General features: G+C 34.6%; 1 protein-coding gene across 1 annotated transcript in view; it reads left to right on the top strand.

Annotated features, from left to right (window-relative positions):
• The window catches only part of LOC108363071 (uncharacterized), a 42933-nt gene that overhangs the window by 16122 nt on the left and 10208 nt on the right, over window positions 1-16603 (top strand). The window contains exons 2-8 of the mRNA XM_017616317.1: window positions 9252-9595; window positions 9660-9836; window positions 9921-10043; window positions 12603-12704; window positions 12796-12975; window positions 13244-13420; window positions 16397-16596. Of these exons, the coding sequence (XP_017471806.1) occupies window positions 9299-9595; window positions 9660-9836; window positions 9921-10043; window positions 12603-12704; window positions 12796-12975; window positions 13244-13420; window positions 16397-16596 (1256 nt within the window). The 5' untranslated portion in view covers window positions 9252-9298. The remainder of the gene's footprint in view (window positions 1-9251; window positions 9596-9659; window positions 9837-9920; window positions 10044-12602; window positions 12705-12795; window positions 12976-13243; window positions 13421-16396; window positions 16597-16603) is intronic.

Raw genomic sequence — 16603 nt, 5'->3', positions numbered from 1 at the left:
ATTTTTATGAGAAGCTGTTTTTCATGGCAGAAATACACTCGGAGGTTTGCCATTGCCTGCCGAGGGACGACCGCTGTTAAGAAAAAACCTTTTTTCTATATTTTTTGCGATGTTGCTTTGACCAGGGTTTGAACCCAGGTGCTGCGGAGTGGAAGCGCGCACTGCTTACCACTACACCACAGCGGCCGAGCAGCAAAGTATTTAAAAATTTAAAAAGCGACTTTTGGTTAGAAAATTCAATGCACATATCTCGTATTTTTTTAATATTATAAATCCGAAAGTGATTGTTTGTTATGCTTTCACGCTTTAACTACTGAACCGATCATCATGAAATTTTGTACACTGCTGTGCATTTAGCCCAACTTCAAATATGGAATAGATTTAATCCGATTAGACACAAGGACGTGGCACTTCTTATACAAACGGAATGTTTCATATTCCATATCTCAGGAAATATTTGTGATAGAGTACTGGAACTTGATATGGAGATATATAAAATCAATTCTATACTCATGCAGGAGGGCTACCACCTGTTTAGAAAATCAAATTCAATCTGAATCAAGGGCAATATTTCTTTGAAATTTTTATAAAAATATGGTGTCAGACGAACGATGCCTAAAAAGGTTGAAACCTTCAGATTGAACATTTAGAATTTACTGAGGTGTTTTACAAGGGTTCGCCACCCGTTTCAAAATTAAATTTGATTAATTTATATGAATTATACAACGTGGATATCAATCCGAATATGTGTCACAATATGGGTGTCAGACGAATTAAAAAATTTAAAATCTCCCGTTTTCGGCATAGTTTAGTTATGTTGAGTTTTATTGAAATAAATTACACGCAGAAATTTCATACACTCAGCGAAGCGGGTGTATGAATATATTTATGTATTTTGAATGAATTAAAATAAGGGAAATTTATAAATATTGAGCCCTAATAACAGACAAAATACGAGTAAAAACCGGTTTGAATGATTAAAATATCACTTGAAGGGAAACGGCTATCTAATTTGTATTTGCAGTCAGAGTTACAGCCCATTTCCACGAGATTAGATGCTGCCGAAATTAAATAGCTGAAATATTCTCACAGTGCATTCAGAGACATTCTTACGTTTTTTATTATTTTTATTGTTACACTGAAAGCTCAAGGGTCCCATTGTTTCATTCGAAATCTTAAGAATTTCGCACTCTCTGAAGTCCATTGACCTCTGCGAGATATTTACCGATAGACATTGAGAACAACATCAGCAACAATACAATTTTCAATAGCAAGAACTAATAGCAACAACAACAACAAATAAATATGATGTACAAAAAAAAAAGATTGTAAATAATGACTAACTCACTGACACTATGAAGGCAATACATGTCATATGTACGTGTGATTAAATTTAGCTTCGCTACATCCATACATAAGTACAAACTATACGAAACAGCATACATAGATGGGAGGTTATAAATTTATGTTCGTAATTCCAGCGAATTGTTGAGAAGCTTGGCCAAGAATAACCATTATATATGTATGTATGTATGTATAAACAATAGAGGGCACCAAAAATCCGACACACGATTTAAAACGCTCGCTGTATTCAGTAATATAGTTAATTCTCAGCAAAACCACAAAAATCGGAGTTGCGTATTTTAGGATAAATTTGGGTATCCAGTTTTATACTGAATTTTGGCATATAAAGTGGATGTTTAAAGTAACAAAGACTTGTCGTGGTTTTTGCAATTTTTTTGCGTTGAACTTTGATTTTTGTTGGTTTCATTGGAGGATGAAATATATTTATTATAAAAATATGCAAAAATTTATTTACACATTAACAACACAACGGAGCTTTAACGCGATTAATCAGTGTCCGGATTTTCGTGGTCGCCACTGTATACATATATGTATATGTACATACATACGTATGTATATGTAGATGACAATGTTGTGGTTAAAAATTAGAACAAAAGCAGCAGTAGCATACAATAAACAGCGACTCATCGCAAAACAATTGGCTGAGTAAATGGACAAAAGAAGGAGAAGTATTGCTTTTTTGTATGATTTGTATGCAGCTATGAAAATGTTTTACTGTGTTGACCAATTTTGTTGGCTCAAAGGTAAGCTTTCAGAAATTGAATGAACGAACGCCAAATAATTTGAAAGCAGAGTTCATAGAGGACCTTTGTACATATCGTGATTGAGAGATCTGTTACAGTGAAAAAAATGTTAACCTTCAACATACACCTATTGGTAAAAGCAACATTCAGAACTGTTAAAGCTTTCATGAAAATACACAAATTTCTCAACTTAACTTTAACAAGACAATAGTAATGGCACCGAAAATCGGCTTGATGTGACAAATTGTGTATGTATGCATGTAGATGCCGAACACAAGTTTAATTCAAACCCAAAACTAATTTTTCCTAATAAACAATCGTGGTACAAAGCTCAATAAAAATATTAAAAATAAAATGTTAACAAGCCACAATAACATTGACAAATAAATGTTTGCATATTTTTATAAAAAATATAGTTCATCCTCCAATAAAACCAACAAAAATCAAATTTGCAAACTTTAAGAAAAAAATCCTGACAATTGTCATAAAATTTGACGTTTCTTATTAGATACAACTTCCTTTTTGGCCTAAGCGATTTTGGTCGATTTTTTATAACATATTTTTAAGTAACTAAAGTAGCTAAGACTTACCGCTGTTTTTTGAAATTTTTTTTCGTTGAAAACATTGCTCATTTTCCTCCATATAACATAAGCTCGAATAGGTTTTATTTGGAATAAAATTAGCAATATCTTCAACGCAAAAAAATTCAAAAACCACGACAAGTCTTTGTTACTTTAAACATCCACTTTATATGCCAAAATTCAGTATAAAACTGGATACCCAAATTTATCCTAAAATACGCAACTCCGATTTTTGTGAGTTTTGCTGGAGAATTAACTATATTACTGAGATACAGCGACGTTTTAAATCGTGTGTGGATTTTTGGTGCCCGCTATTGTTTATACATACATACATACATATATAATGGTTATTCTTGGCCAAGCTTCTCAACAATTCGCTGGAATTACGAACATAAATTTATAACCTCCCATCTATGTATGCATGTATGTCTGTATGCAAGTTTAAATGTACTTATGTATGGATGTAGCGAAGCTAAATTTAATCACACGTACATATGTACATGTATTGCCTTCATAGTGTCAGTGAGTTAGTCATTATTTACATCTTTTTTTTTGTACATCATATTTATTTGTTGTTGTTGTTGCTATTATTCTTGCTATTGAAATTGTATTATTGCTGATGTTGTTCTCAAACATTGTCAGCTTAATTCGGTTTTAAATATCTCGCAGAGGTCAATGGACTTCAGAGAGTGCGAAATTCTTAAGATTTCGAATGAAACAATGGGACCCTTGAGCTTTCAGTGTAACAATAAAAATAATAAAAAACGTAGAATGTCTCTGAATGCACTGTGAGAATATTTCAGCTATTTCATTTCGGCGAGTATGTAATCTCGTGGAAATGGGGCTGTAACTTGACTGCAAATACAAAGTTAGATAGCCGTTTCCCTTCAAGTGATATTTTAATCATTCAAACCGGTTTTTACTCGTATTTTGTCTGTTATTAGGGCTCAATATTTATAAATTTCCCTTATTTTAATTCATTCAAAATACATAAATATATTCATACACCCGCTTCGCTGAGTGTATGAAATTTCTGCGTGTAATTTATTTCAATAAAACTCAACATAACTAAACTATGCCGAAAACGGGAGATTTTAAATTTTTTAATTCGTCTGACACCCATATTGTGACACATATTCGGATTGATATCCACGTTGTAGTAATTCATATAAATTAATCAAATTTAATTTTGAAACGGGTGGCGACCCTTGTAAAACACCTCAGTAATATTCTAAATGTTCAATCTGAAGGTTTCAACCTTTTTAGGCATCGTTCGTCTGACACCAATATTTTTATAAAAATTTCAAAGAAATAATTCCCTTAATTCAGGTTGAATTTGATTTTCTAAACAGGTGGTAGCCCTCCTGCATGAGTATAGAATTGATTTTATATATCTCCATATCAAGTTCCAGTACTCTATCACAAATATTTCCTGAGATATGGAATATGAAACATTCCGTTTGTATAAGAAGTGCCACTTACTCTTGTCTAATCGCGATTAAATCTATTCCATATTTGAAGTTGGGCTAAATGGCACCAGTGTACAAAATTTCTCATGATGATCGGTTCAGTAGTTAAAGCGTGAAAGCATAACAAACAAACAAACTCACTTTCGGATTTATAATATAAAAAGTACGGATATGTGCATTGAATTTTCTAACCAAATTTAAATAAACTTTGCTACTCGCTCGTTAGAAATCCAAAAATTAGTTTCCTACTGAGCGCCGGATATTCGTGGGTCGCAAAAAAAAAAAATAAATATTTACTACTGAACATAAGCTGTGACCTAACGTCATTGTGATGACATCACATCACAGCACATCGCATAGATTGTTGCATCACCAACAAAATACGCCACAAATTGTAGACACCCACTGTGTCGATGTGCTGGTTGCAGACGCCGAATACTCCGTGTGTTTTTTTGTGTGTTGTGTTGAAACGTGTATATTCAACGGCACTGAAGTTGAAAAATCAGCAACCATTTGAGTCATGACTAATGCCAACAACAAATCTATTGTTAAAAATCACTTCCACATCTCTAAGCGTTGGAAAACGTGCTTCTCGTCGATTTGCATGGATACTTGGGAAATGTATACCAACTTCATATTTATTTATGTACATACAAATTTGTTAAGACGTTTAGCAGGCGTGGTCAGTGAGGCATTCAGTAATTAGTAATTTATTAAATACAGGGTGAGCCAAATAATACCTACTAATTTCATGCAGCAGGTCCATAGTTTGCCTAGCATTGTGCGCAGTCGCTCCATCTTGTTGGAATCACAAATTAGGATGCTGCTCTGCCATTGGCCGCAAAAAGTTGTCAATCATTGTTCTGTACGAATCCCCAGAAATTGTTGCTGCCGATAACTTTTTCACCGCACCAAACAGTGCATCCGGATGGGTGTAACTGGTGCTGGTGTTTTGCCCTTGGATTTTCAGAGCCTCACAATCTACAGTTTCGCTTGGAAATGCACTTCATCCGACATCAAAACATTACCTAAAAAAATAAATTTGTGTGGCTTATTGAGTAAAACGAATAGCGTATTGTAGTCGTTGTTGGTGGTCTTGCTGTAAGTATCCATTATAATTTTCCAAGAGATTAACTGTAACATGTAAAAACATGTAAAATAAATAAGTTATACGTGTTTAACATTGGTAGGTCTTATTTGGGCCACCCTGTACAAAGCTTAGCCATAACTGTTGATAAAAATTTCGTTTAGTTCATATTTTTAAACTTTTATGCTATTTTTAACCGACTTCACAAAAAGTAGAAAGGTTATCAATTCGTCGGAATATTTTTTTTTTAGCGCATAACTTTCGACCGCGTTAACCGATTTCTATAATTTTTTTTTTTAATGAAAGATGTTACCTTACAGGTGCTCCCATATTAATTTGATTTATATCCGATCATTTAGAATTTAGAAATTAACGATAATTCTAAATTTTTATAAGAGCATTGAAGTCGGTTTTGTTTTTTGCTTAAAAATTACTTGTTAATTCATTTTCAAGTAAATTGAAACATTTATTTTGGAAATTATTTGACTTAAAAATTGAAAGAAATGCATCAATTATCACTCAGCTTGGCATACAAATTTTAATTTCTGGCTGTAATTCGCCAGCATATGCAACAACAAATTTTTGAAAATTTACATTTGTTTGCTTGCTGTTTTGTGTTTATTTTTATTTTCGTATTTGCATTGCTTATTGTTGCCTGTTGTCTGCAACAAGTGCCAAATTCATTTCTCCCCTTGTTCATTCATTCAATATGTAAATCATGTAAATTGTTTGTTTTACATGAGCCAGGCATTTCGCATCTCGCGAGAAAAAGAAGTAACAAAAAAAAAATTTCAACAAAAAATAATTAATTCGCAATAATAGACACTCAGTTGAAAGAGATTTTGCAGATTTCCTTTGGCAACGATCCGAGTGCATCATGCATGCTGTATCTACATACATATGGATGCATATAGCGGCACAATGCTACTTTAAAATGAAAATTCCACAAATTAGCGGTGCCTCTTTCTGTTAAAGAATTAAGAAAGTGCTAAGATATTGGAATTTTCAAACTGCATTTTCAAAGCTAAATTTGTAACATTCGCCATATATGTACATATGTTTGTATGTGTGTATGTATGTATTTTTACACATTTTTCTTGAAGGTAAATAAATCTAAACCCAATCAAGAATTGTCTGCCTAAAAATAGTTTGTCGCTTGTTTCAATAGCACTACAAACTCCAGCATTTTTTGTGCATTTAAAATTAATGACTCCGCCAACAGCATTAAAACAGCCATTGAAGACAAAATTTATAGGATAGATACATACATACATATGTGTTGATGTTGGAAAAAATCTATTTGCGTACAGAAGTGAAAACAATTACAAAAATAAAACAAAACCTCCACTGCATGCAACAAAAACAAAAACTAAAAAAATGTGATGAAAACACAACTGCAACAATTATACATAAATGGCAGCGAGAATACTTGGCGATGGCGTGCGCCCAAAGGCAAACGTGAAATTTCGTTGTGTCCACAATTACGTCATTTCGAAAATAGTGAGCATCCAACGGTGATGCAGGCAATTATTCGGTTATTTGAAAACCAACACACACACACACACACACACTTTGAATTTATTTTCGTATCGAAAAAGTATGACGTCAAAAGCCGAAGGTGTGAAAGTGCCAACAACGGCACCCGCATCCGACAGATACAATACAATTGTAATAAATGCATTGTGTACGATCATATGTACATACTATATGTGTACATACTCTTACCTACTAAAACATACCCAGCCAGCAAAGAAACGTAAATTTTGCGCACAGTGCAGTTTAGTTAAATTTTCCGTATCCGAAAACGCATACAAAAAACTCCTACAGTTATCATTAATTTTCGCATCCGGTAAACGTTCGAAAAAGATGATGTCATTTGAAAGCAATAATTTTATTTTATTTGCTCAAGCTAAACATCTGAAAGCATGCATGCGTAGTCGGCAGTGGCTGAGCGTGCAGAGGAGTGTGCCGCTATTTGTTAGCTTCCAGAAGGTGCCGGGTTCGAGTTCCGTCAGGCGCTTCCTAATTTTATTTTATTTCGTTTGAACCATGAAAAGTTGTCTGTGAAGTGCAGAAGGAAAGCGTATTGAACGAAAAATTCAATCAGACAAATTTCAAAAATAAAAAAAACAGCCGAAAACGTATACTTTTCGCCACCATTTTCGGTACTTTTCTGTACATACGTTTCTGCCGCACACTTTAGNAAAATAAAAAAAACAGCCGAAAACGTATACTTTTCGCCACCATTTTCGGTACTTTTCTGTACATACGCTTCTGCCGCACACTTTAGTGGGAAAACGGATCATTAAAGTATCCGGAAATGGAATCGGTAAACGGACAAAAATCTGGCTTTCATCGACTTTTTTTCGTTTTCGGATCGGTTTTCGGATTTTTTGCCGGCTGGGTATATATGAACGTGTTGGGAATGACAGAGGGCAAATCATAGAGGTGGTTATTTGTGGGCAACAATTGAACAAGAGAACCTCTTTGTCTATTGGTGAGCCGAGAATAAATAAATATTTGCCTAGTGCTTGGCCGAGCTTCTCCTCCTTGATGTCACACAAAGTGGAGGGACCTGCAGTTGTATGCCAAATGGTGTTAATGAGAAGCAGAAATACACTCGGAGGCGAACGCTATTGGTGTTGCTCGGACCAGGGAGCGAACCATGGACCTACCGAGTGGTAGTGCGCACCACTAACCACTCGACCACGACGGCCGCGAATAGCCCCTAAATTTTCCAACAAAAAAGTGCTTAGCTTTTCGTTTGCCATTTCGTTCATCTTTGTGCGTCGACGCAATGCCAAGCTCTTGTAGGAAAATCCCACTACAGCCGGTGGCAATACCTGGCAGAGTCGAAAATAGAGAGCGAAGAATGTAGTCAACGAGCAGCCGGCAGAGTATGCGCGGAATACTCAGAGACCACGATAAGCACATTTCGCTTGGCATAGTCTCCACCGAATTTTCAATTCAGTTTGGTTTCGCTTTGCTTTTTGAACGTTTCGAATTCTTTTTCGTTCAACACTCTTCTTACGATTCGGTTCGGTTTGGTTCTTCCTTTTATAGATTTTAATTTGTGCAATGAAAGTTTGAAAAAAGCCACATACAAAAAAGAAAAAATCATACAATATTTGTTTATAACTGCAAATTTTATAAAAAACGAATCTGCCGTCTGCAAATTTTACGCAATAAATAAAGTTTGCTACGCGTGTGCTCCAGTTTTTGCCAAAAATCCAAAAAGCAAGAAATTACACACATTTATAAAGATCTTAAATGCGAAAAATTCACCAGCTATTGCGCTAAAAATAGCCAGTTAAAACTTTCTGCTTTTCAACAATTTTTGAAAAAAAAAAAAATCTCGCAGCGAATATATGTTCATCGGCCATTTACACGAGCGTATTTCGACCGCAGCTTTCGGCCAACGAGTTTGGCTATTTTCGCAAGTGTGTAATTTTTGTATGCAACTGAGAAAGCGTCTGTGTGCGCCTATCGGGGAGAGTCTTCCAATGTATTTTGTCAATCACCACCCGTCATTGTGTGAATCTCAATTAGAATACGAAAAGATATATATAAATGTATGTATGTATGTAAACAAGCAAGAATAATAAAATAAATTCTGTGGTTTATCGACAAGACCAAAACAATAAAAATCAATAAAACTAACTACTCACACATCTGACATTGCGAGGTCATCGGCAATTCGTGTTACACTCAGATTTTTGTTTGTCTTTCTATATTGATTCATTTTCTATTATTCTTCTGGAGCAAAAAACGGTAAATCTTTGTAGAGCACTCTAAATCTATTCTATAGGCTTTTTGTCAAATACTGTTTCTTTTTTTTAAAGCTTTCTAGGAGCATGTTGTTGCTGTTATCTTTGGCTTACAAAATCTTATCAAAAGCTTTCAGTTACCAATAAATCTAAAAACTTTTCTGCTATATACATATGTACTTTTTCAATAAAATCTGCCTAAGAAATACTTAGTGGTTCCAAAATTTTCTGCTTTCCAGATATGTGGCATAAAAATTGCTTCATGCATCTGCCATCGCATTAAATTATGGATTTAGCAGATCAAATCGATGATTACATTTGTTCATTTGAAGGAATTGGTGACTTAACAATGGACTCATTAGCGATCTTCATATTTATTTGGGCCGTAGTAGCCCTCTTCTTAGTATGGCTGTGCAAATTTTTATACAACAAATATGTGGTGAATAACAATAAAACGCCGACTAGTCAGAGCAATAGCCGGCAAAGCAGTGTGGCCCCCGGCGGAGCTATCACAACGAAAACCGAAGCGAACAAGCGACTTTCCGAACCAAGAGAAGTGGTGGCGAGCAAAGCGGACTTTAAGGTGGGTCAGTCGTTTAAATGCGCAGCATGCACTCTTACATTTTATTTTATTTTCACGAAATCAGGACTTAGCTGCCAAACCAGTTGGTGCACGTGGCCGGACACCAGTTGGCGGCGCTGGTGGTGGTGGTGGTGGTGCTATTGGACCGCGACGACGCATGGTGCGACAGGGCTCCACTGGGCCAGAAAGCCGCAAGAAGCGCTATGTGCCGCCGCCATCCAATGTTGTTGGACCCGAGACAGTGAGTAGCGAAAATTAAGGAAATTTAATCTGCGAAAACAAAAAATGTTGAATACCATAATTTTGTATATTTGTATATGAATAGGTCTCCGTTACTTGGACTAGCCAAGTATTCCGTTGGCTTTACAGCGATCTGGTGATTGTCAACGAACTTTTAACCTCCTGGGTTATAGCTTTAAATGATACGCTGAAGAAATCTATGGAAGAGGTGAGCTAATTTTTTTTTTGTTTTAAATACATAATTAGCATAACATTATGAAAATCCGCTTGTTGAGTGAGCTGAAACCAGTTTGGGCGCTTTCGTAACTATTCACTGGCAATCACTAAATTTTAATGGTGCCATTATGGCTTTATGCAAAGAATATAAAAATGTCTATTTCAAATTGAAAAAAATCCTATGGGACATGACCAAGACAGTTTTTATGCGAAATGAAAAAAAAAATCAGAAACGGAAAAGGACCATACCCTTACTATTGTTTTTTGTAGATGTTTATCCTTATAAGGAGAGAAATTATTTGCTTAGACTTGGACTTTCATCTAGAATTTTTGGAAAACGAAAAAAGACTAATATGACCCAATGTCGAAACTAGAGCCCCTAATCGGTTAGACCTTTCGACTTTTTCAACTAACCGCTCACAAACAAATAGTCGACTATCCGTTCGTTAACGAGTTTTCGACTTTTTGTTCTCTTTCAGTAAACATTGTGTTATTTATAATATTTTTTTATACATATTTTGTNCTAACCGCTCACAAACAAATAGTCGACTATCCGTTCGTTAACGAGTTTTCGACTTTTTGTTCTCTTTCAGTAAACATTGTGTTATTTATAATATTTTTTTATACATATTTTGTTCTGTATAACAAAAATTTGTTGTGAAAAACTGTCACTATTCGAATAATTTGAGTTAGTCGATTTTCAGACTACTCGATAGTGAGCGGTTAGTCGAAAGTGAAAGGTTAGTCGAATTCGAGCGGTTTATCGAATAATTGCTATTCGGCTATCAACCGACAAAGAAGTTGCTAATCGACTAGTCGACTAGCCGAGTAGCCATATAGTCGATTATGAACAAGAGCTCTTGTCTCCAAACCAAATTTGACACCAAAGAAATTCGCGTGTTGCGTGATGCGACAACAAAAAAGAGATACACTGCGGAAAATACTCGCGGCACTTTTTCAAGCAAACAAGCTTATTGCAAGATGATTAATTATCTGGTTGATCATCAATGACTTGGCCTTACCTTTGCGGTAAAAATTTAGTATATTTACTACATATTAGTTTTTAATTAAGAATGATTAAATTCTTATCAAAGTATCAATTTGACTTGAAAGACCCTTAACCTTTATATGCCAATTTATATGATTAATTTATATTGCTCACAATTCCGAAAAAGCTGAGATCACGCACAAAACAAATAAAATTGAATCAAGTATTACGTCAGCTATGCGTACTGAATTTCATATCAATTGAGTTTCATTTATAACCAAAGGCTTTGGATTATATTAAAAAAGGAAAATTAGCAAATACCGGCTCTTAATGCGAATTTCCGTGGAGAAAAAAAATCGTATACAAAAATCCGCAGCTGAAAAAAAAACAAAACAAACAAAAAATAAGAAAAAGGCGAAAATGAAAAAAAAATTCGGCAGACAATATACATACATATATAAGTATGTATATACACTAGGGTTGGTCCAAAGTAAGTAAAGTCTGAATTTTAATGCTCTTACCCCCTGGGTCTGTTCGTACCGAAAAAATTGTACCCCTGTTTTTTTTATTTTGAAATCAAAAAATATTTAGAGGTCGCTCAAAGCGTTTATAGTTTTCAATACATTTTATTTGAAAAAAAAAAAACGATTTTTCCTTGAAATGGTATTTAATTCTTAAAGTCAATATTTTTTGATGGGAAAACGTTGTTTCTCTTCAGGAGACTATTAATAATAATACCAAATGGTTTATTTAACCATTTTTTGATACTAACAATTTTTTATAGGTGCCCTATCTCCTGAAGAAAAATAATGATTTTCAGAATTCAATACCATTTCTACGAAAAATTATTTTTTTCCCCATATAAAACACATGGAAAACTTTGGGCGCTTTGAGTGACGTCCAAATACTTTGTTTTGTGTCGAAATAAAAAAAATATGGGCATATTTTTACGGTTTAGAACAAACCTAGGTGGTGAGAGCATTAAAATTCCTAATTTACTTTTTCCACATGCATTTTTGGACCACCCTAATGTACATATTTGCCTTTTGAATTCGTATGTGCGTATATTTGTACATATATATATACAAATGAACGTATGTAAAAGAAAAAAAGAGTTTAATGTTAACCTTGGCCTCGGTTTCAACACAAAATAACAACAATAATAACAACAAAAGCGAATGAGTTTGGAAAGCGATAAAAGCTATAAAAATACAATTCGAAGAGGCAAAGACCAGAACCAAATGGAATATATAATATGTACACATGTGTACACATGTACATATGTATGTAGGTATGTACAAACATCCATACATAAATAAATACAAGAAATACAAAACGCAAACAGCTATAAATATTTTATTTATTAAAATGGAGTATTAGACCGTGCCACCTTACAAGTAACCAAAAAAATATTTGCCATGCACCTCTGAGCCGAAGGTATTTTTGCAAACCAATTTCGATTTTATTTATTTATTTTTTTGTTTTTTGTTTTGGTTGAATCTAGAAAATATATTGCAATATTTCGTTCCAATTTTATAATTGGAACTATTTTCTCTTTTTTAGCATGGTGTCGCTGTAGAAGTAGTACGCGTGCTCCCCGACAGTCCACCGCCCAGTTTGAATAATATTTTTTGCAACTGTGATGAAAATAATCCATCGGATATGGTAGGTTCCACATCCAACACCTCTACACTACATACATATATACATACGCACACAAATTGACGAATTTCTGATAAACACTTGCTTCCCACAGCTGATCACTTTCGATTGCGAAGCACAGCCGGTGTTGCAGGTGAAAACGTTCCGCCAAAAGGCCGGCAAAATCGACACCTCCCACTACAAAGTAACCGTTTCACGTTTCCGTGGACGCATGGCCACTGCCATGAACTATAACAGCCTCAAAGGCGAAATGAAAGTTGATGGTTATCCGGATGTAAGTGGTCACTTTATTTCTCCCAACCAATCAGTGGAACTTACAAATAAAACATTTCAGATACGCGTTGCCTTGAATAGTGTGGGGGCCATCAAGCCAATAGATCAGGATGAACAGCAGCTGCAGAGTGTGATTAGCGAGATTATCAGCGTNTGCCATGAACTATAACAGCCTCAAAGGCGAAATGAAAGTTGATGGTTATCCGGATGTAAGTGGTCACTATATTTTTCCCAACCAATCAGTGGAACTTACAAATAAACCATTTCAGATACGCGTTGCCTTGAATAGTGTGGGGGCCATCAAGCCAATGGATCAGGATGAACAGCAGCTGCAGAGTGTGATTAGCGAGATTATCAGCGTCGCCTTGCGTGACACCCTGTATCCGGTGGACTTCTCGATATATGCGACTTGCCCACGCGCCGAAATCGATCCCTTGGATATGCCTGTAATATATCCAGTGAATTATGATGCGTTAGCGGTGAGCGTCAGTGCAGTGAGAAGAAATAGAAAATTCAAATAACGAAACACAACTTTCATTTCGTTAAAAAATCGCGTTTTCCATGCTCGTTTTTCGTTAATCTCATTGAACTACAATAGTTGCGTTCCAGACGCTTCACGATTTGCAGATTTTTACAGGAAGTCGTTCCAGGTGACCACCTTCCATAAGGTTTATTAATGGAGAAAACAACTGTTCCTGCAAATCGTGGATATCGTAAAGCATCTGGAAGGCAACTAATATATGTATGTGTAATTATTACTTTGTCAAAGACAATTTCCACATTTTATCTAAGTTTGCAGTTACAATAAGCACAATTTGCAAAACGGTACACTTTTTCCAAAAAAGTTTGTGTATAAATGAAACCAAGAAGTAATCACTTTGTGCATGCCTTTGTGTGTATGAAAATTTGCTGAAAACTCGAAAAGAACACTACACAGATTTTACATACACTGTGCCATTTAAATTTAAAATTGTTCTTCTCATTGTTCTACTCACTCTTTAGCATTCCATTTTATGTGTATTTATGTATATGTATGAAATATATAAAATTTAAAATCATTTTAGCCTCAACTAAGTCGCCAATGAAATTTGCCTTTTGTTTACTTAAACGTAACTAACAATTCACTATACTGAACCACTAGCCAGAATCACTTTTCAAAATCGACATTCAAACGTTAAGCTCATTTTTCTTTTTTTTGCTTTCTCTCATTTCAGAGGGCTTATCAATATTACTATAATTATTAAAAAGACAATATTCCCCATTAATTTCACAAATGAATTGTTATAATATCCAAAAATCTAGTTCCTAATAATCTGTATACAAACTCATATTCAACAAAAAAAAAAAANTGGATATGCCTGTAATATATCCAGTGAATTATGATGCGTTAGCGGTGAGCGTCAGTGCAGTGAGAAGAAATAGAAAATTCAAATAACGAAACACAACTTTCATTTCGTTAAAAAATCGCGTTTTCCATGCTCGTTTTTCGTTAATCTCATTGAACTACAATAGTTGCGTTCCAGACGCTTCACGATTTGCAGATTTTTACAGGAAGTCGTTCCAGGTGACCACCTTCCATAAGGTTTATTAATGGAGAAAACAACTGTTCCTGCAAATCGTGGATATCGTAAAGCATCTGGAAGGCAACTAATATATGTATGTGTAATTATTACTTTGTCAAAGACGATTTCCACATTTTATCAAAATTGGCAGTTACGCAATAAGCACAATTTGCAAAACGGTACACTTTTTCCAAAAAAGTTTGTGTATAAATGAAACCAAGAAGTAATCACTTTGTGCATGCCTTTGTGTGTATGAAAATTTGCTGAAAACTCGAAAAGAACACTACACAGATTTTACATACACTGTGCCATTTAAATTTAAAATTGTTCTTCTCATTGTTCTACTCACTCTTTAGCATTCCATTTTATGTGTATTTATGTATATGTATGAAATATACAAAAATTTAAAACCATTTTAGCCTCAACTAAGTCGCCAATGAAATTTGCCTTTTGTTTACTTAAACGTAACTAACAATTCACTATACTGAACCACTAGCCAGAATCACTTTTCAAAATCGACATTCAAACGTTAAGCTCATTTTTCTTTTTTTTGCTTTCTCTCATTTCAGAGGGCTTATCAATATTACTATAATTATTAAAAAGACAATATTCCCCATTAATTTCACAAATGAATTGTTATAATATCCAAAAATCTAGTTCCTAATAATCTGTATACAAACTCATATTCAACAAAAAAAAAAAAATACAATGTTTTCAATGTATAATCGGACTTTTCTAATAAAAGGCGAATTTCATTGCCTACGCATTACAAACAATTTCTCTACATTACTCTCATTTTCCACGTAATTTACTCACAAAACCTTTCTCGCATCATTTCTCTTTAATACTTTACCAAAACAACAAAACCATAACAACCTTATAGCAAAACAAGGAGGGCTCTAANTGTTAATCTCATTGAAATACAATAGTTGTGTTCCAGATGCTTCACGATTTGCAGGTTTTTACAGGAAGTCGCTCCAGGTGACCACCTTCCATAAGGTTTATTAATGGAGAAAACAACTGTTCCTGCAAATCGTGGATATCGTAAAGCATCTGGAAGGCAACTAATATATGTATGTGTAATTATTACTTTGTCAAAGACGATTTCCACATTTTATCAAAATTGGCAGTTACGCAATAAGCACAATTTGCAAAACGGTACACTTTTTCCAAAAAAGTTTGTGTATAAATGAAACCAAGAAGTAATCACTTTGTGCATGCCTTTGTGTGTATGAAAATTTGCTGAAAACTCGAAAAGAACACTACACAGATTTTACATACACTGTGCCATTTAAATTTAAAATTGTTCTTCTCATTGTTCTACTCACTCTTTAGCATTCCATTTTATGTGTATTTATGTATATGTATGAAATATATAAAATTTAAAATCATTTTAGCCTCAACTAAGTCGCCAATGAAATTTGCCTTTTGTTTACTTAAACGTAACTAACAATTCACTATACTGAACCACTAGCCAGAATCACTTTTCAAAATCGACATTCAAACGTTAAGCTCATTTTTCTTTTTTTTGCTTTCTCTCATTTCAGAGGGCTTATCAATATTACTATAATTATTAAAAAGACAATATTCCCCATTAATTTCACAAATGAATTGTTATAATATCCAAAAATCTAGTTCCTAATAATCTGTATACAAACTCATATTCAACAAAAAAAAAAAAAAAAATGTTTTCAATGTATAATCGGACTTTTCTAATAAAAGGCGAATTTCATTGCCTACGCATTACAAACAATTTCTCTACATTACTCTCATTTTCCACGTAATTTACTCACAAAACCTTTCTCGCATCATTTCTCTTTAATACTTTACCAAAACAACAAAACCATAACAACCTTATAGCAAAACAAGGAGGGCTCTAACCTGTCCGGGCTACAACCCATGATTTCTGGTCGCCGCTTGCTCGTGAAAATTGTCAAGGGTGAGGGTCTCGCCGACGCCAAGGATCCCTATGTGGTGGTGGAGATGGACGAACCGGCACAAAAAAATCAAACTGGTGTGCGTCAGGGCACTACGCCCTATTGGGATGAACATTTCCTATTGTGAGTC

Source organism: Rhagoletis zephyria, unplaced genomic scaffold, assembly GCF_001687245.7.
Source record: "Rhagoletis zephyria isolate East Lansing unplaced genomic scaffold, Rhagoletis_zephyria_1.1 Rzeph_scaffold_01182, whole genome shotgun sequence".
Classification (NCBI taxonomy): domain Eukaryota; kingdom Metazoa; phylum Arthropoda; class Insecta; order Diptera; family Tephritidae; genus Rhagoletis; species Rhagoletis zephyria.
Note: the sequence above shows the minus strand (reverse complement) of the source record. Positions and strands in the feature narration are given on the sequence as shown.